Consider the following 23,016-nt stretch of genomic DNA (forward strand, 5'->3'; position numbering starts at 1 on the left):
TACTTCTTCCTCTGACTAAAGTTTCAAATACTCCCCTGCTTCTTTGGCTGCAGGTATTTGTTCTGGACTGAGTGGGGTCAGTATCCTCGTATTGAACGCTCACGACTGGATGGCTCCCAGAGGCTGGTCATGGTCAATGCGAGCATAAGCTGGCCAAATGGAATCTCCATTGATTATGAGGTGTGAACAACAACTGACCGCACTTAAAATCTTTCACACACTTGGCTTTATTAATAGAGGGTGTTTCCAAATTCTAGTGTGCTAATTTATACTGTGATAGATACTTCCAGAGACTGGACTGTTGATCAGCTGATCTTTAAATGGATGCTCTTTCTTATGCCAAAAAGGTCTTTGTTTATTTTGAATATTAAAGTGGTAAAAATTAAAATACAGTGAGACAACATTCTCATTTGATCATTTCTAATCCAAATCCAAAACATTTTTTAGATTTTGAAAGGACTTTCTCTTGGATTCATTTTTTAAATAAAGTTTAAAAAGGATCTTTAAACCTTTTTTATTCTTTGGAGCGTCTTATCCAGTCTGGGAGTTTTATTAAAAGCCTAAAAGCTGTTAGACATTTAAAATTATAATTTAAACATTTCTTAATGTAAATGGTAATAATATTTTAAGAATAATGAGAATTTATTTTTAAATCGGACTCACCTAAATTCACTTGATATTCACTAAAAGCTTACATTACAAACTGGTTATCAGCTAACTGGTCTCCCAAATACAGGTTCAATTGAAATGAAAATTTAAGGATTTTGGTCTGTCCTGAATAATCACAGTTGTTGTTTTTTTACTTCCTGTGCTCAGGAGGGTCTGCTGTATTGGTGCGACGCCAGGACAGACAAGATCGAGCGCATCAACCTGGAGACTGGAAAAAACAGGGAGCTGGTTCTGGGCAACAACAACATGGACATGTTTGCTGTATCTGTATTTGAGGAGTACATCTACTGGAGTGACAGGTCAGTCTTTATGTTGTTTTGAACAATACTTCATATTGTAAGAGTGTTCATTTACTGACTGTTTTATTCTTGTTCTGGTTGTTTTTAGGACCCATGCTAATGGCTCCATTAAGAGAGGCAGCAAAGACAACGCCACAGATGCTGTGCAGCTCAGGACAGGCATCGGTGTACAGCTCAAAGATATTAAAGTCTTCAATAGAGCCAGACAGACAGGTAAAACAAACACATATTATCATAAGCTTAAAAAAGTTGCTTTTACTGTTGAAAATGTCCTAATAAGATGGCAGCTGCCTAACAATGACAAAATGAATCGCCACCCTTAGCATTTAACCGTGTTCAGTGTTCGTGTAACAGCAATGCTAATAAGCTGTGTGACTCTCTCCACAGGCTCGAACGTCTGCAAAAACAACAACGGCGGCTGTGAACAGCTGTGTCTTTTCCGTGGGAATGGGGAGCGCACCTGCGCCTGTGCTCATGGCATGCTGGCAGAGGACAACCAAAGTTGCCGTGACTACGACGGCTACCTGCTGTACTCCGAGCGCACCATCCTGAAAAGCATCCACCTGTCCGACGAGACAAACCTCAACGCGCCCATTAAGCCGTTCGAGGATCCCGACCACATGAAGAATGTCATCGCTCTCAGCTTTGACTACCATGGCGGGGGAGGGAGGGGAGCCAACCGCGTCTTCTTCAGCGACATTCACTTTGGCAACATCCAGCAGATCAATGACGACGGCACAGACCGCAAGATCGTGGTGGAAAGTAAGTGCGGGGTCATCAGATGCATTTCGCGTTTCTGTCAAAGCGTCAGGAAAACTTTACGTTTTGCTGCTCTTAAGACTTCCCCACCTCTGTTGACAAATATTTCTGCTGCGTTGCTCTTTGCTGCCATATTTTTTAAAATCCTCTCCATTAATAATTGAATGTTGTCCCCTCTACGGTGTCAGCAGACACAATACAAGCATCCGGGAGGATCCGGTGTAATGAACACGCAGCTGTAACTCAACCAGTAGAGGCTGACATCACTTCAGAGCTGCCACTGCTTGCGCACACCAACACCCACGCCCTGGTTTTTGCTTGTTTCACCACTGAAGAGCCTTTTAAATCCCGCTCTCTTTAAATAATTCAAGAGTGAAGTATCATATTTAAAAGCCCTGGACCAGAGCTGTTCACATCTAACAAGATTCAAAAAATGAATTATTTTGTTAAGTACAGCAGGAGAACAAGGAAGGTGCACAGGGTTTGTGTTTTTACTCATTTTGCATTGAGAACAAGGGTTTGAAGCAGTTTTAAGAACGACGTCTTACATCGTGTACTGAATGTAGAACTTATTGAGCTCCAAATAAGCTCCAGCTGAGGTTAGAGGAGCGTATTTTATTAACTTTTGACATGATTACATAATCCCATTCTGTCATGTTTTAGAGACGTCTGTTGTCCAAGTTATTAACTAAAACGCACTGTTAATGAAACCAAGACTAGTCCTGTTTCCACATGTGCTAATGGAATAAAGTCAGTCATTGCTGGATGAAAAACGAATGTGGAAAAACATCAAGAAAGTGATCACTTTGCAGTAAATCTCTTACATCTGGAATTAATTTTATCATATTTAACGTCACTGAGAGTTTCTTATGTAATATTTCAGCCTGTTTGGAGGTATTAACTAGTCTTAATTCCAGATCTCCTTCTGTAAAGTCAGTTTTGGCCTCTCCCTGAGGTACTGTCCTCCTCAAAAGGCCGTACCATGTCTCTGCTCATTGCATAAGGGCAGCCACTCACACAGTTTCTGCACCGTGCCCATTGCCTTCTTCCAAGCTCTAGTAAGTCTCGCCTAAACTTCTGAGACACAAAGCTGTAGAGTAGAGGGTTTACCACACCCACTGAGGTTGCCAGCAGCCTGGCCACGATGGCAAATACTTTGTTGCCAGATGAGTCTTTTAAATGTCCTCCAATTAAGGAAAACATGAGGACATAGGAGGGCAGCCACAGGATGGTGAAGACGGCGACCAATAGGGCTGAAGTGTGAGTGACTTGTCTCTGGTAGCGTTCTAGCTGAGGGGCATTCCCCACCTGGCGTGCATATCGAAGAAAACAATAAATCTTTGCATACATCATTATAATGATGCCTAGTGGCAGAGCGAAGCCAAACAGGAAAAGGGCGATGCTGTAGACCAGCTGGCTGAAGTCAGACAGGAAGGCGAAGCACTGCACAACACTGGACACGGTGACTGTGCGAAATGCAAACTGTGGTGCTGCCAGAGCTGAGGCAGGCACCCAGAGCAGAGCTACTGTCAGTTTAATGCGCCTGTGCATTCGCAAGCGGAAGGCCCAGGTGGGGTGTACCACTGTAAGGTAGCGAGTCACAGCCAAAGCTGCCATGGTAAATACGGAGGCAACCGAGCAGGTCACGCCCAGGAAACTGATAGCTTTGCACAGGAAGCCGCCGAAAGGCCAGAAGCCCAGGGTGATAGCAGAGGTGTGGAAGGGCAGGCAGAGTAACAGCAGCAGGTCAGCAGCGCTCAGAACCAGAAGTAGGATGTCTGTGCTGTGTGGGGGCTGGTTCTGTTTCCTCCTCCTCCTAGTAAGAATGATGATGACCAGAGTTTGCCCTATGAGCCCAGTCAACAGAATCAGCCCATCCAAGATGGGGACTAAACATTTAATCAAAACCTCATCTGTTCCAGTCATTTTGTCCAGATCGCTTCTGTTCATCTGCTGCCCCAAACTCTCCATGCAATCCCCGCCGTAAGTCTGCTAAGTAATTAATTTAATATCTTGTTAATGTTAAGCAGCAGAACAGCTTGTTCACGTAGTCTCTGGGTGTTACAGCTGCTGGCTCCAGTTTCCAGAGGAAAAAAAGACTCCGCCGAGGCAGTTAGTGGTTTCATGGTGATAGTATTAGTTAAGCAGATAAGATCACACTGGTCAGCTGGCTTTCTCACCGACTCACAGGAAAAGGGGAAACAAAACAATGTGCCTCGTTTGCTCAAGAAGAAACAGACTTGACTATATCTGGCACTTGCAGAGTCTTTTTCACACTGTGACTCTTATGGTTTCCGAGCCGCTTGAAGAAATGTAAATCACTTAACGATGGTTGGATATGGTATTCCCCATTTCTGGGAAAATGGATCAGAAAAATGCACTGTTGTTATCAAGCTTTTCTTTTCTTTTCCAGAAAACATGAAAGGATGACCTTAAAGGGCGGTCTTTGCAGAGTTGCATTTCCTTAGCTGCATCAGCTCGTCCTTTATAATGTAGTTACTCTGTGGCTGTATTGATTCTTGAAACCAAGCAACAGTGGACGAATCCATCCCAGTAGCTGCTAGTTGGCATTCCTCTCTAAAGGCAGTCAATGCACTTGACTTAAGTATTCCCGTCAACCGGAGACTCATTGTCCATGTGAAAGCTCTTCAACCTGTAGACTCCGCCGGAAGAAGAGTTGCTCTGCATCTAATGCGGTGCTAAATCCGTTAAGGAAAAAAAAAAAGATGAGGCGTGATGAAAATGAGGGTAACTAACGCTTAGTAATTCTCAGGCGCCACTCGCCCTGCTCTTGTTCTCCCTCGTGAGTGTTTGAAAGACTCTGTTCTGAGAGGTAATCATCTTCCTGTCAGGTTTTCTCTGTTGTTTGCACAGTCAGGGGGCTGAGCTGAATTACCCAGTGGGAGGGTGGGCCCTGGTGATCCTTATTACGTAATCCTGGCTTGAATCAGCTTTACTCATCACTCTTACTTGTTTGTGTGACTGTATTTGGCCCCAAGCTGCTCTTTTGGATTTATTTAAGTCTGTTAACAATGTGTTCAGCCTCAAAATTGTCCTGCATTACTGCTGATTATGGCACTTCGACATTTGTCTATTAAAAGGCAATTAAAGGCTTTCAGCTGAGAGCAAACAGTTATGTAGAGTATCCTTTTTTTTTTATTGTCGGCTGTAAGTGGTCATAAATGTGGTTGCTAATGTAACTAAGCAGAGATGAATGCACACCGTGGAGCCTGCAAGGCTGCAGCACGGTATTCTTTTCCATGATGATGTGTGTCGCGTGGGTACCGAGAGGGGGGAAAAAAGAGGAAAAATCGATGCAGGGGGAAGCTGCTTTGTCTTTACCCTGGCCTTTATCCCTAAAGTGACTCAACCTGTCCCAGTTGCAATTTTCTTCCCAGAGCAAGAGTTCAGAGCTTGAATGAGAGTATCCACATGAAGCTGTGTTTGTATGTGCAGGCGGGTCGCCATAAAATGACACGATGAGACAGACTCTTTAAACTCTGTCCAAGAACAACAGCTGTGACGCACACTCGGTTCTGTATGGCATCACTTCCATTTTACTGTTCCCTGTTTCACTGGCTGCTGCTTCCCCTCTATCTCAATCTTCGTCCATGTTTCACAGTTTATTAGATGATGCATGTGGATGGGGAAACTTAAAAGCTCCACTTCCTCTTTAGTCTCATAGGTGCTCTGTGGTAACACCCTGACAGTGATTTATGATGTGTTGAATTCTCTGTAAAACTCCCACTAATGCCTCTAAGAGGTGATATTTTTTTAGTGTAATCTAAAGCATTTGTTAAGCCTTTTACTTCTCAAAGTGTTGGCCCGACAGCAGGAAAGAACTCAAATCCGAAAAATCATATATTATATTTCCTATCACAGATGTTGGGTCAGTTGAGGGCCTGGCATACCATCGCGGCTGGGATACACTCTACTGGACCAGTTATACAACGTCCACCATCACTCGCCACACTGTGGACCAGAGCCATTCTGTGGCCTACAACCGCAACACCGTAGTCACCATGTCTGGAGAAGACCACCCTCGAGCCTTTGTGTTGGACGAGTGTCAAGAGTGAGTCATTAATATTGAAATTTGCTGCTCTGCACTAAATCAGGGCCCAGTTCCAAACAATTATTCTTTTTCTCTTAAGCACTGGATTTATTTTTGGCTCAGTCAAGTGTAACTTTCTTTTTCTTTTACCAAGACGTTTTGGGAGCTCCCACTGCTCTTAATTCTTGTTTTCTGTTTGTTCCCACCGTAGTCTCATGTTCTGGACAAACTGGAATGAGCAGGCTCCGAGCATTATGAGGGCCTCTTTGAACGGAGCCAACGTGATCGTGATCATCGGCAGCGACATTAAAACTCCCAACGGCCTGGCCATAGATCATCGCGCCGAGAAACTCTACTTCTCTGACGCCACGCTGGACAAGATCGAGCGCTGTGAATATGATGGAAGCAACCGTTACGTAAGGCGGCGCTTTCCTTTTTGTTTGTTTGTTGTTTTAACTTTCCCTAAAACATGGACTTGCTCCTCGTGTTTATGGAATTACACCTGCTGTTTTTTATACCTCAGGTTCTGCTGAAAAACGAGCCCGTCCATCCGTTCGGTCTCGCTGTGTACGGAGATTACATCTTCTGGACTGACTGGGTGAGGAGGGCTGTCCTCAGAGCTGACAAGTACACTGGAGGAGACATGAAAGTGCTGCGTGCTGACATCCCTCAGCAACCAATGGGCATCGTTGCTGTAGCTAATGACACCAACAGCTGTGAGTATCACCACTGCTGCAATTTGGCCCCATTGCCATCAGGTCAACATTTTAATTTGCCCAGTAATTTGATTTACGTTTATATAACTGCAAAACGAATGAAATTCGGCTGTAGTTTGTTTAGTGTATGACACTGTGGCAGGTATCATGTTTACTGGCTGCATTATACCTGCATGTGCACACGTTGCCAGGCTGCTAACACTTAGCTGTAAGTTGAGGTATACAGAGCTGCTGCCATGTATTTAATAAAAACCCAACTTCCACAGGCTTTTAAATATTGCCAAGCTAGAGAGTTCATGCAAATGTTCATAACTGCAAGAAATGTAATATCAGCATGCTTGTCAGTCATTCGACGTGCAGTTTAAAGAGCTTCTAAAAAAATCCCTCAGGTGAATTTTCTCCTTGCCGAACAAACAACGGAGGTTGCCAGGACCTGTGCCTGCCTACGTCCGACGGCCGGGTCAACTGCAGCTGCCGTGGAGACCGGCAACTCCTCGAAGACAACACCTGTTCTCGTAAGAAAGAGGAAGAATTAAACTTCATAACGTTGCCGTCTTCATCAGAATGGATAAATGTTTCTGAATTCAAACGTTTCTCCCTCACCAGCCCTGAACGTATCATGCGGAAGTGTCGATGGCTTTGAGTGCGGGAATGGTGATTGCATCAACTACAGTCTGACCTGTGACGGCATGGCCCACTGCAAGGACAAGTCTGATGAGAAGCAGTCCTATTGTGGTGAGTTTTTACAGAGCAGTTAGGTGGTGAATTTCAGTTAATGAATAAGTAGCTGCAAGAGATGTTTAAAAAAAAACAAACCTCTGTGCCTGAGCTAAGTCAGCTGGTCCTCCTTCACAGCCAATCGACTCTGTAAGAAAGGCTACAGGCGCTGCATGAACGGCCGCTGCATTGGTCACCACTTCTGGTGTGATGGCACAGATGACTGTGGTGATCATTCAGATGAACTGCCCTGCAACAGTAAGTGGTTTGTTTCCAAAGTAGCAGCTGCACAAAGGATAACAGTCTAAACATTCTCATAGTTTGAATAGTGTCGACTTTTTTCATGACACCTCTGTTCTGCCTGTGGGAATGTTTAAGGAAATTATAAATGTGCTTAACGGAGAGTTTGTGTGTGGTTTTGAGGATGTATTTTCTCTCCAGTTGTCATTTGTGAAACTGCTGTATGTGCTTGCAGTGACACTTTGCAAAGCAGGAGAGTTCCAGTGCAAAGATGGAAGCTGCATCTCCAACTACAGCCGCTGTGACCAGGTGGTCAACTGCGAGGATGCAAGCGATGAAATGAACTGCCGTATGTAACTGCCACGATTTTCAACAATATTTCTTCTTCTTTTTCACAAGTGGACTTCTTAATCAGTATATTAATATCGAATTGACTATGTACTTCAGTGCAATTCGTGTGAAACTATTTTGCAGAATTTAAAGGGCAGCTCCTGAAACTTGTTCCTGTTTTTTCTCAGAACCCACTGATTGCTCCCGTTTTTTCCGGCTTGGAGTTAAAGGAGCCTCTTTCCAAAGCTGTGAGAAAACCACTCTGTGTTATCTGCCCTCGTGGGTGTGTGACGGCAACAATGACTGTGGTGACTTTTCTGATGAAAGAAACTGTCCAGGTAAGTGTTATCTTTCACTACCAAAAGACATTCAGCTTTTCTGAACCTACCAGAGGTTCTTGATTATGTTTTGTTTTCTTTTTTTCTCTGTTGTGTTGCAGATAAGAGGAAGCTTAAATGTCCAGTCAACTTCTTTGCTTGCCCCAGCGGTCGGTGCATTCCTATGAGTTGGACCTGCGATAAAGAGAATGACTGTGAGAACGGGGCTGATGAGACACACTGTGGTCAGTCTTCTGCGAAGTTGTCCTCTAATACCCCTATCTTTATCTTGAAAACACACAAATCATAGCAAAAAGAAAACGAAAAGAAAGCCAGACTGTTTTTCTTTGGGCTTCCCACTGCAGATGGAAAAACACAGCTTAAATGTAATAATGACTGTAAAATGCTCCCCACCCTCTCTTGCAGACAAGTTTTGTACATCCACCCAGTTTGAATGCGGGAACCATCGCTGCATTTCCAGCCACTGGGTGTGTGACGGCTCCGACGACTGCGGCGATGGTTCTGACGAGGACCAGAATTGCAGTATGTGACATTTTGCTCGCTACTTCTCTTCTCACATTCAAAGGAGACCTTAAACTCCATGACAATTCCTGACGTCCTGTCCATGTATGACTTTTACATGATGTCGTTACAGAATCCAAAACCTGCAGTCCTGAGGCTTTCCAGTGTCCAGGCTCCCATATGTGTGTGCCGCAGCGCTGGAAGTGTGATGGAGACAATGACTGTCCTGATGGAGCTGATGAGAGTGTGAAGGCTGGCTGCAGTGAGTGACACAGTTAGCAGATTGAAGAAAAAGTGCAGAGAAGCGATACAGTTCCCCATGCATTAAAAAACAATGTTTCCATCTGCTTCCAGTGTACACCAACAACACGTGTGATCCTGAAAACGAGTTCATGTGCCAGAACAGGCAGTGCATCCCCAAGCACTTTGTGTGCGATCATGACTTTGATTGTGTCGATAAGTCGGACGAATCCCTCGAATGTGGTGAGCTTTCAATCCTGGAAGCTTATTTAGCCTTTTGCTTGAAAATGAATGTTGTTTTTTTGCTAAACCGCCAACTGAAACTGAGATTAATGACAAATGCGTTTTGATGTAGAATATCCGCCGTGCGGTCCCGATGAGTTCCGCTGCGCCAATGGCCGCTGCCTTAACCAGAAGAAGTGGGAGTGCGACGGAGAGTTTGACTGTCAGGATCGTTCCGACGAAGCTCCCAAGAACCCTCGCTGCACAGACTCTGGTATTCATTTCCTCTCTTTCGCTACATCTTTTATTTCTCTGCCAGCATAATAAAGTGTGAATCATATGTGAAATTTCTTGCTCATAAAGACGTAGCCACATCCCGCTTCACGCTCTGATATAACCTGCTATTTGTCTATGATTTCAGAGAGGACGTGCAATGACTCAGCTTTCATGTGCCATAATAAAAAATGCTTGAATGAGACACTGCTGTGCGACCGCAACGACGACTGTGGTGATGGCTCCGATGAACTCAACTGCTTCATCAACGAGTGTCTCAACAGCAAGCTGAGCGGCTGCACACAGCTCTGTGATGACCTCAAGATCGGCTTCAAGGTAACTAATTCATTGTTTGTTGTCAAAAACAAATATCATGACTAATGAAATTATTGCACAGGCTTCATTGGGCCAAAAAGTTTTACTAAAATTCATGGAGTCAACACAGGAAAAACAATGTATATGCCAGTAACGATGAGTCAACGAGGAGCTGATTTTAAAAGGTTGGGATCCACTCACTTCAGGCACGCAGTTATGCAAGACGAAAACATGTTTTGCCTCGTCCTTGGAAGTAGGAGGCCAGTCCTGGATCAGGTTGAACTCTGCGTGAACTCCTGTGTCTGTGGTGGCGAGGTTGTGGTCGGAGCTTAATTTGAAAATGATAAGATTTTGTTCACCTCAAGAATCCTGGTCTGGGATTTCAGAAGTATTGCAAACTGACTAATTATGATTGCACAAAACTTAATTGTATATATTGAAACTTTGCCATCAGAGACTTTTTCACAAATGTGGCTTCCTCTGTGTATTCTGGATGGCAGAGCAGAATTTGTGTGTGTGTTCTTTCGAAACATAGATGTGTTTATTGGAAGTGACAGTTACAACGATTCCGACTAGTAATGAATACGTGTTCTAACCGTTCCTTATGCTGCGATGATGTTCATGCCATATTTATTTTAAACACATATTAATGTCAGCTTATCCTTTACCCCCGTACTCTGTTGGAAGACGACTTTGCAAATGAGATTTGCAGCTATTTACGCAGCACTTTTGACAGCAGCAGCTGGATTTCGTTTTCAGAAAGTGAGCAGAAATAAAGCTTTTGGTGAAAGGTAAAGCGCACATGTCTGTGGCCGATTGAGAGCTGATTGAGACACGCTGGCACGCCTTTGTAACCGGTCCAGGCTAAATGTGAGAAGCGGCCAGAGAAGCGGTGAGATTTTGACACATCTCCTGTGCTTTTGGCACCTTCAGTGCAGGTGTCATCCTGGTTTCCAGCTGAAGCGTGATGGGAAGACATGTGTGGATATAGATGAGTGCACAACCACCTACCCCTGTTCCCAACGCTGTATCAACACACACGGCAGCTTCCACTGTCTCTGCGTCGACGGCTTTGAGCTCAGCCCCAATGACCCCACTGTTTGCAAGTCCACATCGGGTAAGGCACACATACGTGAGTTTCAGTGCGTCTTCACAGCAAATGCACGCCTAAAGCAGTAAAGTACGTTTTCTATGTGATGTATGCGTGTAGATGAAGAGCCCTACTTGATCTTTGCCAATCGGTACTACCTGAGAAAACTGAACCTGGATGGTACCAACTACACTCTTATAAAGCAGGTAAGACACACAGATGACAGTTTAAAGAAACATTCAGTGTTTTTCATTTTTAATATTGCTCCTTCCTTTTCCCCCCCCTCAGGGTCTTAATAATGCAGTAGCACTGGACTTCCACTATGCAGAGCAGATGATCTACTGGACGGATGTGACCACTCAGGGCAGCATGATTCGACGCATGCATATGAACGGCAGCAACATGGAGGTGAGTGAGAACATCTGAAATCCTTTCGTTTTGATTTAATAGTCGAGCAATATTTATTGTGGAATGCTGGATTATTGATGCAGCGAACCCGTGAGTCTCTGATTGGGAACTACATCATCACCATCTTACGTATTGATTGATAAACCTGGCAGGTTTTGCACCGAACCTCTCTGAGTAATCCCGATGGCTTGGCGGTAGACTGGGTCGGTGGAAACCTGTACTGGTGCGACAAAGGCCGAGACACCATTGAGGTGTCAAAACTTAATGGGGCTTACCGAACGGTGCTGGTCAACAGTGGCCTGAGGGAACCTCGTGCAGTGGCTTTGGATGTACGCTATGGGTGAGAAGTTACACTGCAGATCAGCACCAGCTACACTCACTGTTTATATAACTTAAATGTATAATTTCCTAATTATTTCTCATCTAGATTTGAATGTACAACTGTAATTTCAAGATTGTCTTTCTCCAATCTTAGTTATCTTTACTGGTCTGACTGGGGTGACAGCCCTCACATTGGGAGAATTGGGATGGATGGCACTAACAGAAGTGTCATCATAGAGGATAAGATCACCTGGCCCAATGGATTAACCCTGGACTTCATCAATGACCGTATATACTGGGCTGATGCCAGGGAGGACTACATTGAGTTTGCCAGCCTGGATGGCAAGAACAGACACACAGGTAAACAGACCAGTAAACACATTCACTTTTTTAAACTGTTTGACTGGTGGTGCCATATCCTCTAAAGTTCTGAGATTTCAATTGTTTGTTTTTGATTGTTGTATCTGTCTGAAGAAACACCGGCTCTGAACCCACTCGTCATTTCTTTGTATTTTGCTTCTTGTAATTTTTCAGAGTTGTCTTGAAAGTAAATATACAAACTCAATTTTTGTTTCCAGGCGTGTTTGCATGTTTCAATAAATCACAGCACTTATTTCCAGTTTTCCCTCAAAGAAATACGGGTTGTTTCAAGACTTTTGGAAAGTACAGCATGTGAGAGTCAAAATACTCTCATCTTTAGTGCCTTTTTTTTTTGTCAAAGACTAATTATGTAAAACCTCTCAGTAAAAGGCAGCAGCGTGCTATTAAGTGTCACAGTTTCTGTCCATGAACTGATTTAATCTTTTAAATAAATGTGTCAGGGAGCTGAGGAGCTTTAAGTGGTTTATAGATCATAACTCATTTAACAGGATAAACCGTTTATGACAAGACCATAGTGGTGATTAAAGAGGGGTTAGGTTTTCCGGTGAGTAAATTTTGCAGGTTCACATGGAGTTGAAATCTGAGTGACTTTCTTCCGTACACACACACACACACACACACACACACACACACACACACACACACACACACACACACACACACACACACACTTGAGAGACACCAGGCATGAGCAGGCAGGTTACATGGCTGTCTGCTATTCTGGAGTCCTGCAACTCAAGTCCAGAAGACACAAACTGTGAATAGGACAGATTGTTCTGGTAGGAGAGGCCTCTGAGCGTGTGCGATATCTGCATAGTGCTCAGTTGTTTAGTACATGTACTACAATAGCTGGAATTGTTAAACAGCTTAGCATGCAGGAATTCTGGAGTGCATTGGTCATCTGCATTAATACTTCCCACATTTTATAAGTTGTGCTCAAAACTTATAGATAGCATAGGGATAGAATCCTTTTTTCTTTGTTTAGGCATATGCATTAAATTATGAGATAGTTTACAACTTACAGAATAGACTTCCAGCAGAGTGTTGTGCTTCATGAACATTTTTGATCAATCAAGATGAATTGAAGCTTTTTGGCATTGAGAAGTCATCATAAAATGTCACTGACTTCTTTCAGCTCAGCGCTCTAGATTTAATGCATCCTATAAATTATTATTCACCCATCCCTGGATACACATATGCCATAAAACACCAGTGTGCCTCTGTGTGTCTTTGTGCAACAAGACTTGGCCTGTTTGAATTGAGATAAGAATGGATCAAAGGGCAATTAATGTTAATCTCACCAATACCTCAGCTCAACTTGATGCTATAAAAACCGCTATTACATCACAACGTCAGTCGTTTAAGGTGCATTATTCTTTAAAGTCAGCGCTGAAGCTACGGTCTCTCGCCGTCGAGGTATTTTGAACTTGTGCCACACACACAGCATTTGCAAATTTGTCAGCATGTGATGCATTGCTATGGTGTGCTTCCATAACACACAAACACTGAGAGTGAGCATAAAACATATTATACAAGAGCAGGAAAAGTGGTTAATAGTGTAACACCTAATGAGGTGTAGAACCTATTATATAACACAGAGATATGATGCATGTCCGCGCCCCACCCTGCCTCAGTTTGCCATTAACAGTGCAGGATTTTATCAAAGGTTTCTCTTTGCAAAACAGCAACACAGGAGCAGCAAGAGCTTCACATTCTGAATATGTTGACATATTCACATGTATATTTGAGATACAAAACATTCACGTATTTTTTTTGGTGACTGTATTATATGTTGTTTTAAGGCATTTCCTCCAATCAGCCTACTGAAGGCTGCAGTAAGAAACATCCAGAGTGATTTGTCTTCAAATATAGAGTGCGATTTGTTTATTCTTGTGTATCCTCACAGTTCTCAGCCAAGACATCCCTCACATATTTGCCATGACACTGTTTGAAGAATACATCTACTGGACCGACTGGGAAACAAAGTCCATCAACAGAGCTCATAAGACTCTGGGTACCAACAAGACGACCCTGATCAGCACCCTGCACCGACCCATGGACATCCACATTTACCATCCTTACCGCCAACCTCCGGGTAGGAGGAGTAAATGTGGTCTTTTGAACAAGTTTACAGTCTTAGTGCGCAAACTGTTTACTGCTGTTAAGTAACATTTCAGTATTGATTTAGTTTCTGTCTGTGGTGTAATAACTTATTTTCAGTATATTCAAATATATTCCCTACATTAATTCAGATCTAAAACCTAAGGGTTGGGGGTGGAAAAATAAGTGAACCATGTGGTGAAAACATTTTCCCTCTTTTTATCTTTTCCAGTGCTCAACCACCCGTGCCAGATAAACAACGGTGGCTGCAGTAATCTCTGCCTCCTTTCTCCTGGTGGGGGTTATAAGTGTGCCTGTCCCACCAACTTCTATCTGGCAAACGATCAGCGCACTTGCATGTCCAACTGCACAGCCAGCCAGGTAATGATGTAAACATCATTAATGGAAAAATGGCCCATTGATAACTGGCTTTTCATATCTCAGTTCCCCGCTGTGGCCTATTTGATAAACTACTCATGCCTGGTCATTGCTTATTGACAGTTGGCTGGCTGCCCGGTGATACAATACCTAGCTTACGCTTTTGTCAACGACAAATGAGCCAGTGAAGCCCTGATATAATGCCCTATCATCACTTTGATTCACTTCTCTTCCTGTTGCAGTTTGTGTGCAAGAATGACAAATGCATTCCTTTCTGGTGGAAATGTGACACAGAAGATGACTGTGGAGATCGTTCAGATGAGCCAGAAAACTGCCGTAAGTCTTTGAAGAAGATAATTAGGACGTGATGGAGTATGGCAGTCATCTAGCATGCTTTATGCATGCTATACCTTTTGATCTCACCTCAGCCCACAATTTAACAGTGAAATGTTTGTCGGTATGATCTTGAAACACCGCGTGACTTCTACTTCTTCCACGACAGCCGAATTCAATTGCAGACCAGGGCAGTTTCAGTGTGGCACAGGCATCTGCACCAACCCTGCATACATCTGTGATGGAGACAACGACTGCCAGGATAATTCAGACGAGGCCAACTGTGGTATGTGCCTGTTTTTTTGTAATATATGTTCATTTATGTACAAAAATTGTCACTGTTTTATTTGAAATTTTCACAAGAGGACCCAGTATAAGACAGAACAGGGACTGACAGGAAAAACAAGAAATTTTGATAAATAGATAACGTGGAGCAGCAGGAGTCTAAAATCAACATTGACAAAAGGAGAGAACAAGAGAAAGTCTGGAACATGAGGGAGTTGAGATCATGTGATGATTTGACAAAGACTCACACTTTATACACACGATATATTCATTTTTAATCTCTGTCTTATCTCACCGCAGACATTCATGTTTGCCTGCCCAGCCAGTTCAAATGTTCCCACCCCAGCCGCTGCATTCCAGGCATCTTCCGCTGTAACGGCCAGGTCAACTGTGGAGAAGGCGAGGATGAGAAGGACTGCCGTGAGTATACCTACGTTTTCAGGGTTTTTTTCCCCCCTTCTTCTCTCTCTTTTACTCCACACTTACTGCAAACCTGTTATTCCCCCCCATCTCCACCCCACAGCTGAAGTCACATGTGCGCCCACTCAGTTCCAGTGTGCCATCACCAAACGCTGCATACCTCGTGTCTGGGTGTGCGACCGTGACAACGATTGTGTGGACGGATCAGATGAGCCCGCCAATTGCAGTAGGACTCTCACTTTACTCTGCATGTTGTTTATTCTGAGTCATCCTAATTAGCTTTAAGTGTAACTGCCCCCCATATGTTTCCCTTTGCAGCCCAGATGACCTGTGGTGTGGACGAGTTCCGATGCAAAGACTCTGGCCGCTGCATTCCCGCTCGCTGGAAGTGTGACGGCGAGGATGACTGCGGCGATGCATCAGATGAACCGAAAGAGGAGTGTGGTAAATATTGTGTTTTCTTTTTTAAGTAAAAATTCTCTCTCTATTTTTTCTCTTTTTTTGATTTCTTTGGCAATAATAATTTTGTGTCTTGGACAGCTGAGAGGACGTGTGAGCCATACCAGTTCAGATGTAAGAACAACCGCTGTGTGCCGGGCCGCTGGCAGTGTGACTATGACAATGACTGCGGGGACAACTCTGATGAAGACAACTGCAGTAAGTATCACTTTGAGCTTGGAAACAGTCCCTCCATATGTCATTTTACCTTGTCCACTGTCATTTACACTCATGCCCGTGTCTTTTTCACTGGTAACAGCCACTTTGCACCTTTTTAACTCTTAACTGCTACAGCGTTTGTTTGGTGCTAATTCATTGCCCATTTCTCATCTGATTATTTGTTTCATTTCATACTGTCCTGTTGGCATGAGCCAGAGGTAAGTTACTTCATCTCCATAAGAGAACCACTCCCATTTTGAGCACCTTTCTGTATCTGTTATTAAATGGTGTCTTCATTCACTGTCCCTCTGACCTGTGAGAGTCTGCAAGCTGAGCTCTGTACAGATTTCATCATCAGTGCTAATTGGCTATCGCAGCAAGTATAACCACAGAAAACCAACAGTTATAAAACCAGTTATATTGACAATAAATTGTAATAAAACAGCTCCTTTCACTCTCTCACATTAGTGTCTATAGTCATCCTCATGTAATTGTTACACTCTTTGTCTTGTGCTGAAGGGTAAAACTGCCATAGCTCACCGCAACTGTGCTCATGTTGTCAGTGACACAAGCCTTGTGTTCTTCTGTAGTGCCTCGACAGTGTTCAGAAAGCGAGTTTGCCTGCACCAACGGCCGTTGCATTGCTGGGAGGTGGAAGTGCGATGGAGACCATGACTGTGCGGACGGATCTGATGAGGTTGGATCTGTTGAAATTGTTTGGAAAAGAAAAAAATCCTTTTTGCACTACCTGTTATGTCTCTGTTTATGATGGACTATGATGTTTCTTTAGCATGGCTGTGATCTGAAGTGTGACCAGGACCAGTTCTCGTGTAAGAATGGACACTGTATTCCGATCCGCTGGCGGTGTGATGCTGATCCTGACTGCATGGACGGCAGCGATGAGGAAAACTGTGGCAGTGCTGGTAAGCATATTTCTGTGGGTGTGTCATTTTTAAGAGAAAAGTAGATCCCAGATGCCTTAAAGCTGACTCCCAACAAATGAGCTTGTATCAGGTTTTACAGGAGCACACACCGGTAGTAAAAATCAGTTTCTTCCTGCAGCTGGCCGTCACTGCCCTCTGGATGAGTTCCAGTGTAACAACACTCTGTGCAAGCCCCTCGCCTGGAAGTGTGATGGAGAGGATGACTGTGGGGACAACTCTGATGAGAAACCCGAAGAATGCAGTGAGTTTTGCAGTCTTGCTGATCAAAATCATGTTGAATTCCTATTGCATTTTTTTCTTCTCACCTATTTTTCTTTCCTCTTCCCTTCTCTTTCCGTTCAACTCTTAGGGAAGTTCCAGTGTCCGCCGACAAGAGCGTTCCGCTGCCAAAATGACCGTGTGTGTCTGCAAGTGTCAAGGAGGTGTGACGGCGTTAATAATTGTGGAGACAACAGCGATGAACTGAACTGCCGTAAGTTAGGAAGTTGTTCTGGTTATAAAATCTCCTACTTCCTCATCTTTGACTGAGGAGATGCTGACTTATGTCTGCGTTTTTGTCAACAGAGGCTCCTCCATCTGTTCCCACGTGTGAGAAAGACGAGTTCTTGTGCTCCAATGGCAGATGCATCAGCTCCAGTCTGCGCTGTAACTTCTTTAATGATTGCGAAGACTATGGCTCTGATGAGATCAACTGCAAAACGGGTAGATCTTCACTCACTTCTGCATAACTGACCATGGACCTAAGGTCTGAAAGTTTTACCCTTTAAATCCACAGGCTTATCTTTCACTTGTGTTTTTTGTCCTATAGACACAAAGCTAAACGACTGTCGGAGTAACACAACTCAGTGTGGTGATGGAGATGAGGCCCACTGTGTCACCAATGGCACAGACTCCTTCTGCTCCTGCAAACCAGGCTTCCAAAAGATAGGACACCACACCTGTGGAGGTACACGCACAAAGTGCATCATGCATCATGACAGCTCTTAACCCTCAATGTAGAGGGTAAGAGCTGGGCAATATTTTAAAATTTCATGTGACTTTCTTTTTCTTTTCTCATATTTTTAAGATAAGAACGAGTGTCTGCAGTTTGGAGTCTGTTCCCACATCTGCAATAACACCAAAGGCTCCTACAAATGCAGCTGCCACAAGTACTTCACCAGGATAAATGACACCTGCAAGGCTGACAGTAAATGCACTGCTTATTTTATTAATTATTTTCCCTCAAGTCTTGTAATAATTGTTCACTTCAAGGTGAGCGTCACTGCAACGGCTTCTCTCTCTTTCCTTCCAGACATGAACAGCAGTCGGCAGATTCTATACATCGCTGACGACAATGAAATCCGAAGCCTTGACCCCGGCATGCCCAACTGGCGCTATGAGCAGACCTTCCAGGGTGATGCCAGTGTGCGCATTGATGCGATGGACCTGCACGTCAAGACCAACCGCATCTTCTGGACCAACTGGCACACGGGGCGCATCTCCTCCTACGAGCTTCCAGGATCATCCTCATCATCATCTTCTAGCATCAACAACCTGCAGGTAATGCTGGTCAAATAATGCAAAATCTCTAGAGCACCAATATACACGACATCATTCAAACACCTCAACTTTGTGCTTTTATCCAGATCAAAGACCTGAAGATGCCCCGTGGTATTGCTGTGGACTGGGTGGCTGGTAACCTGTACTGGACTGACTCAGGCCGAGATGTAATTGAAGTGGCTCAGTTGTCAGGCCAGCATTCCAAGACCCTCATCTACGGCATGATAGACGAGCCTTATGCCATTGTAGTGAATCCACAGAGAGGGTAAATGGATCATTCTTTTAAGGATTTCTTTTTCTGTTGTCTTATATTTTGCACATATGTGTTCTGACTCTGGATTTTTTATTAGTACCATGTACTGGGCAGACTGGGGCAACCACCCTAAAATTGAGACGGCCGCCATGGACGGCACTCTAAGACAAACACTCGTCCAGGAGAACATCCAGTGGCCGACAGGTAAGTACTGCTCCGAGTCTGAATTTATTCGAATCCACACAGTGTAACATTCTCATTAAGGCTCTCTAATTGTGCCTCTGCAGGCTTAGCTGTGGACTACTTCAATGAGCGTCTTTACTGGGCAGATGCTAAACTATCAGTCATCGGCAGTGTTCGTCTGGATGGCTCTGACCCTGTCGTTGCTGTCTCCGGCATCAAAAACAGTTGAGTTTATTCTGCAACTTTCCAGACTACATGCAAGTTTGCTAATGTGACATTAACACTTGCCACATATGTATTTTGCACTTTTTTCCCCTCTAGATTTGCTCCATCCATTCAGCATAGATATCTTTGAGGACTACATTTATGGGGTCACATATATTAACAACTTTGTCTTCCGGGTCAACAAGTTTGGTAAAGGCCCTATGGAGAATCTCACCACAGGCATCAACCATGCTACAGACATAGTCCTGTATCACCGTTACAAGCAGCCAGAGAGTGAGTATCAAACATATTGCTGGTTGATTTGTCCAAAGATTTTTCTTCACACATAGTCTGCTTCAGTCTTAATTTAAAATGGACACCACACACCTTGTTTTGATGCACGCTTTATGGATATTCTCACTGGTCATGTTTCTCTCTGCACCAGTGACTAACCCGTGTGACAGAAAGAAGTGTGAGTGGCTGTGTCTCCTCAGCCCCAGTGGGCCGGTGTGCACCTGCCCTAACAACTACGTTGCAGACAACGGCACATGTGCAGAGAGACCAAACCCCACCCAGTCACCGTTCTGTATGTACACTACATAAACAAGTGGCTTCCCTTCTAGCAAGGTTAACATGTACACACTAAATTCAAAGTGCCGTGTCCTTTGACAGCCCCGCCCTCAGTTCCGTGCGATATCCAGTGTCAGAACGGTGGGAGCTGCTTCTTCAACGACCGTCAGGTGGCAAAGTGTCGCTGCCAGCCCAGCTACATAGGCGAGAGATGTGAAATCAACCAATGCAGGGACTACTGTAAGAACGGAGGCACCTGCACTGCTTCTCATGCCGGTGAGAGATTCAATTCAAGGTTTATCATACGGCACCAAAGCACAACAATGGTCGCCTCAAGGCATTTTTATACTGTGTGGTAAAGACGCCACAGTCTAAGCCAATGATGACTCCGGAGATGGTAATGTTGGTCTGTCTGATTTGTGTTATTCAGGAAAAAGTATCTCAACAGGTTTTGCATGAAATAACATCAACATTTACATTTCTCATACCCAGAGGAGAAACTCTCCTTTGGAAGAGCTGTTTTTTCTTCTTCTTGTGCCACAGTGAATTTGGCCAAACTATTGAAGTGCTTGCCATAAAGTTTCTTCTAGACCTTAATAACACAATCCTTTGACATTATCCTTCTTCAGGCTAAAAAAAAAAAATTTCAGTTGATCCAGTGCTTTGGCTGACGATCATCAGCCTGAGCTGTACCCTGAGTTTACTGCTGATTAGCAAACGTTACTGTGCTAATCAGGTTGAATTTGACGTGCCAAGGCTTTTGATCACAGGAAAGAAGCTTTTTTTTTTCCGCCCCTATTCCTAGAATTGTTTAAATCATTAAAAAAAATCCACTCTTTTGATGTCTGTGAGAGTATTCTTCAGTACTCATTAGTGATAGCAATTACAGGCTGCAGCAGAAGGCATGAAGCAGAGGAATTCCACATATTTCCAAACCTTTATCTCACTGGCACTTCACTGGTTCTGTCATGTGTGCAAACCAGTGGAATTTCTAGTTTAAGAAACCTGAGAAGGAACTGAGTCAGCAGTTTTGGTTGTGTGTTTGTCAAATGTTAAATGAAATGTAATACTTAAAATTTCAGTTTTATTCAACATTTATATCTTTATATATTTTAATTGTGTATTCTAGGGTTGCCAACTTGCAGATGTCCTAAAGGCTTCACAGGGCCAAACTGCAATCGCCACACTTGTCAGGACAACTGCCTGAATGGAGGCACGTGCTTGGTCAGTAGAGGCAACCAGCCAACCTGCAGTTGCCTGCCAGAGTACCTGGGAGACCAGTGTCAGTACAGTAAGTAAAAGCACCTGAGGATGTTTCTGTTTCTTTAATAGATTGCTAAGCAGGGTATTTTGCATCAACAGTATGTGACCCTCTTCTCTTTCTTTGCCGTCTTAAGGTAAATGTGAAGGCTTCTGCGAGAATGGTGGAACCTGCTTACAGACCTCCAACGGCACCAAACTTTGTCTGTGCCCCACCAAGTACGTCGGGCACCAGTGTGAGCTGGACAAATGTCAGTTCTGCGGAACGGGCAAATGTTTGACGTCAGCCTCAGGGGAGGTTTCCTGCAGGTGAGTATCGTGTGGGACGTGGTTACTGTGCTACATCGATTAGACTTGGATTTGTAAATATTTGCTGGCTTTTATTTTGAACTGCCAGAATATTCTTCACCCAAGGTCACCCAGCAATCTGTGGATTTTGTGCTTCCTAACAGTGCACAGCATGGAATATATCATTCTGAAATCATGGGAATCATTATTATTATTGTTATTCTGCTGCATTAGGATCTGCTTTAATATTTTTTTCATGTATGTTTGAAGCTGTCCAAATGGTCAGATCCAACCCAGCTGCTATACCTGTTCAAACTACTGTGCACATGGACAGTGTTCAGTAGACAATCGCACACTGCTGCCACAGTGCACGTAAGATCCCAGTAGACATTAACAGGCATATATATACTTAATAATATTTTATTTATTGTTTTAATGTCCGCTTAGCACACTTACCCACATATCCACTGTGTACCTCTATACCCAGGTGTGCTGTTGGATGGAGGGGATACAGATGTGATATCACAGCTCCCATAGAGTCTCATACTTCTAGTGGTAGTAAGTCAGCCACTCCCTGACAAAATCAAAGTTTGTTCATAGAACATGCACTTTGGTCCTATTTGCTTATCATTATTTGTTCACTCATAGGTACTGCGTCAATCATCGTCCCAGTGCTGCTGCTGCTGTTGCTGGCATTGCTGGTGGTTGGTGCCATCTTGTGGTACAAGCAGAGAATGCGTGGGTGAGTACTAGTTCAGGACGCTTTTTCATCTTTAAAAAATTCAAACTCCATTTGTCATCTGGTCCTCACCGTTCTGGTCTTTCTTTCTCTCTTACCTTTTGATAACCATCTATTTCCCTGTCTCCCAGGTCTCTATGCCCGGGCAAATCTCGTTCTCAGTGCTCGCGGTAATTTGATAGGGTTACATAATTCACCTGTTGACTCCCAATTCCTCTCCTCTCCTTTCCCTAAAATACAGTCAGACTGCCTTTGCTATGCTTTTGTCTGTCCTTTTGTCCATTCTGTCGTTCAGTGCCGAAATCTTTCCATTGTCCTCGCTTGCCATCTTCTGTTTGGGTTCCATGGGGTTTCCCACCCAACAACACAGGGGGCCTACTCACTCTAGAATAGCTCTGGTGATGCACGAATAGTTGAACTTTTGACGTCCTCCCATTGTCCTCCATGCCTTTCCCTGTTTACATTTGTAAATATTAGGCTCAGGCAATGTGCTTGCAGAGTAAAATGTATAACTGTGCATCTCTGAAAAATGTTTATATGCTTGCAAACAGCCGAATATTTGCAATCTAATCCAGCATTCTCCGCAATGGACATGCTGCAGTATATTCGATAGGTTTGATCAAATGGCCTTTTGACACAAAAGCTCATTTGAAAACCTTTAATATATGTTGTCTTGTTCTTGTCAATTGTACATAGCCAGTGCTGAGTGAATTTATGATATGGGTTTATGATAAGACACCTTTTAGTCACTCTAGCTTTCTTCTGAGGTTAGCACATCAATTCTTTTAAACAAGGGTCTGAATCTGCTTCTAAGATAATTGTTGATCTGTTTCTCTGCAGTGCCAAGGGCTTCCAGCACCACCGAATGACCAACGGGGCCATGAATGTTGAGATTGGAAACCCTGCCTATAAGATCTATGAAGGAGATCCTGATGATGATGCTGGGGAACTTCTGGACTCTGACTTTGCTTTAGACCCAGACAAGGTAACAAA

General features: G+C 43.8%; 2 protein-coding genes across 3 annotated transcripts in view; one reads left to right on the forward strand and one right to left on the reverse strand.

Moving 5' to 3' along the window:
- lrp1ab (low density lipoprotein receptor-related protein 1Ab) overlaps positions 1-23,008 on the forward strand; it is a gene marked incomplete at its 3' end in the record, with an annotated part of 75,273 nt that extends 52,265 nt beyond the window's left edge. The window contains 52 exon segments of one of the 2 annotated variants that reach the window (XM_014339135.2): positions 54-180; positions 817-968; positions 1,057-1,181; positions 1,356-1,730; positions 5,610-5,799; positions 5,990-6,194; positions 6,302-6,494; positions 6,884-7,009; positions 7,101-7,229; positions 7,350-7,469; positions 7,687-7,800; positions 7,970-8,119; positions 8,221-8,343; positions 8,525-8,641; positions 8,754-8,882; positions 8,975-9,103; positions 9,216-9,356; positions 9,504-9,691; positions 10,604-10,787; positions 10,881-10,966; positions 11,049-11,168; positions 11,321-11,508; positions 11,644-11,849; positions 13,777-13,965; positions 14,203-14,351; positions 14,591-14,684; positions 14,851-14,967; positions 15,267-15,386; positions 15,490-15,612; positions 15,705-15,830; positions 15,927-16,043; positions 16,634-16,740; positions 16,834-16,966; positions 17,106-17,228; positions 17,337-17,459; positions 17,552-17,689; positions 17,796-17,933; positions 18,054-18,173; positions 18,279-18,526; positions 18,613-18,791; positions 18,877-18,983; positions 19,067-19,186; positions 19,284-19,460; positions 19,612-19,752; positions 19,839-20,012; positions 20,866-21,027; positions 21,134-21,305; positions 21,555-21,656; positions 21,772-21,842; positions 21,933-22,026; positions 22,155-22,193; positions 22,864-23,008. In XM_014339135.2, the coding sequence (XP_014194621.1) occupies positions 54-180; positions 817-968; positions 1,057-1,181; positions 1,356-1,730; positions 5,610-5,799; positions 5,990-6,194; positions 6,302-6,494; positions 6,884-7,009; positions 7,101-7,229; positions 7,350-7,469; positions 7,687-7,800; positions 7,970-8,119; positions 8,221-8,343; positions 8,525-8,641; positions 8,754-8,882; positions 8,975-9,103; positions 9,216-9,356; positions 9,504-9,691; positions 10,604-10,787; positions 10,881-10,966; positions 11,049-11,168; positions 11,321-11,508; positions 11,644-11,849; positions 13,777-13,965; positions 14,203-14,351; positions 14,591-14,684; positions 14,851-14,967; positions 15,267-15,386; positions 15,490-15,612; positions 15,705-15,830; positions 15,927-16,043; positions 16,634-16,740; positions 16,834-16,966; positions 17,106-17,228; positions 17,337-17,459; positions 17,552-17,689; positions 17,796-17,933; positions 18,054-18,173; positions 18,279-18,526; positions 18,613-18,791; positions 18,877-18,983; positions 19,067-19,186; positions 19,284-19,460; positions 19,612-19,752; positions 19,839-20,012; positions 20,866-21,027; positions 21,134-21,305; positions 21,555-21,656; positions 21,772-21,842; positions 21,933-22,026; positions 22,155-22,193; positions 22,864-23,008 (7,465 nt within the window). 2 annotated transcript variants of the gene reach the window in all.
- LOC121815680 (galanin receptor type 1-like) lies at positions 1,728-4,580 on the reverse strand. The gene has a single exon (XM_042227615.1). It carries the CDS (start codon positions 3,696-3,698, stop codon positions 2,661-2,663), a length of 1,038 nt encoding a protein of 345 aa, XP_042083549.1. The 5' UTR covers positions 3,699-4,580; the 3' UTR covers positions 1,728-2,660.
- Positions 23,009-23,016: the final 8 nt, after the last annotated feature.

This window comes from Haplochromis burtoni, unplaced genomic scaffold, assembly GCF_018398535.1.
Source record: "Haplochromis burtoni strain Fernald_Lab_line unplaced genomic scaffold, NCSU_Asbu1 Contig_9, whole genome shotgun sequence".
Taxonomy (NCBI): Eukaryota; Metazoa; Chordata; class Actinopteri; order Cichliformes; family Cichlidae; genus Haplochromis; species Haplochromis burtoni.

Coding starts and splice junctions, on each gene's coding strand:
- LOC121815680 (XM_042227615.1), bottom strand. CDS start 3,698: ATGGAGAGTTTGGGGCAGCAGATGAACAGAAGCGATCTGGACAAAATG.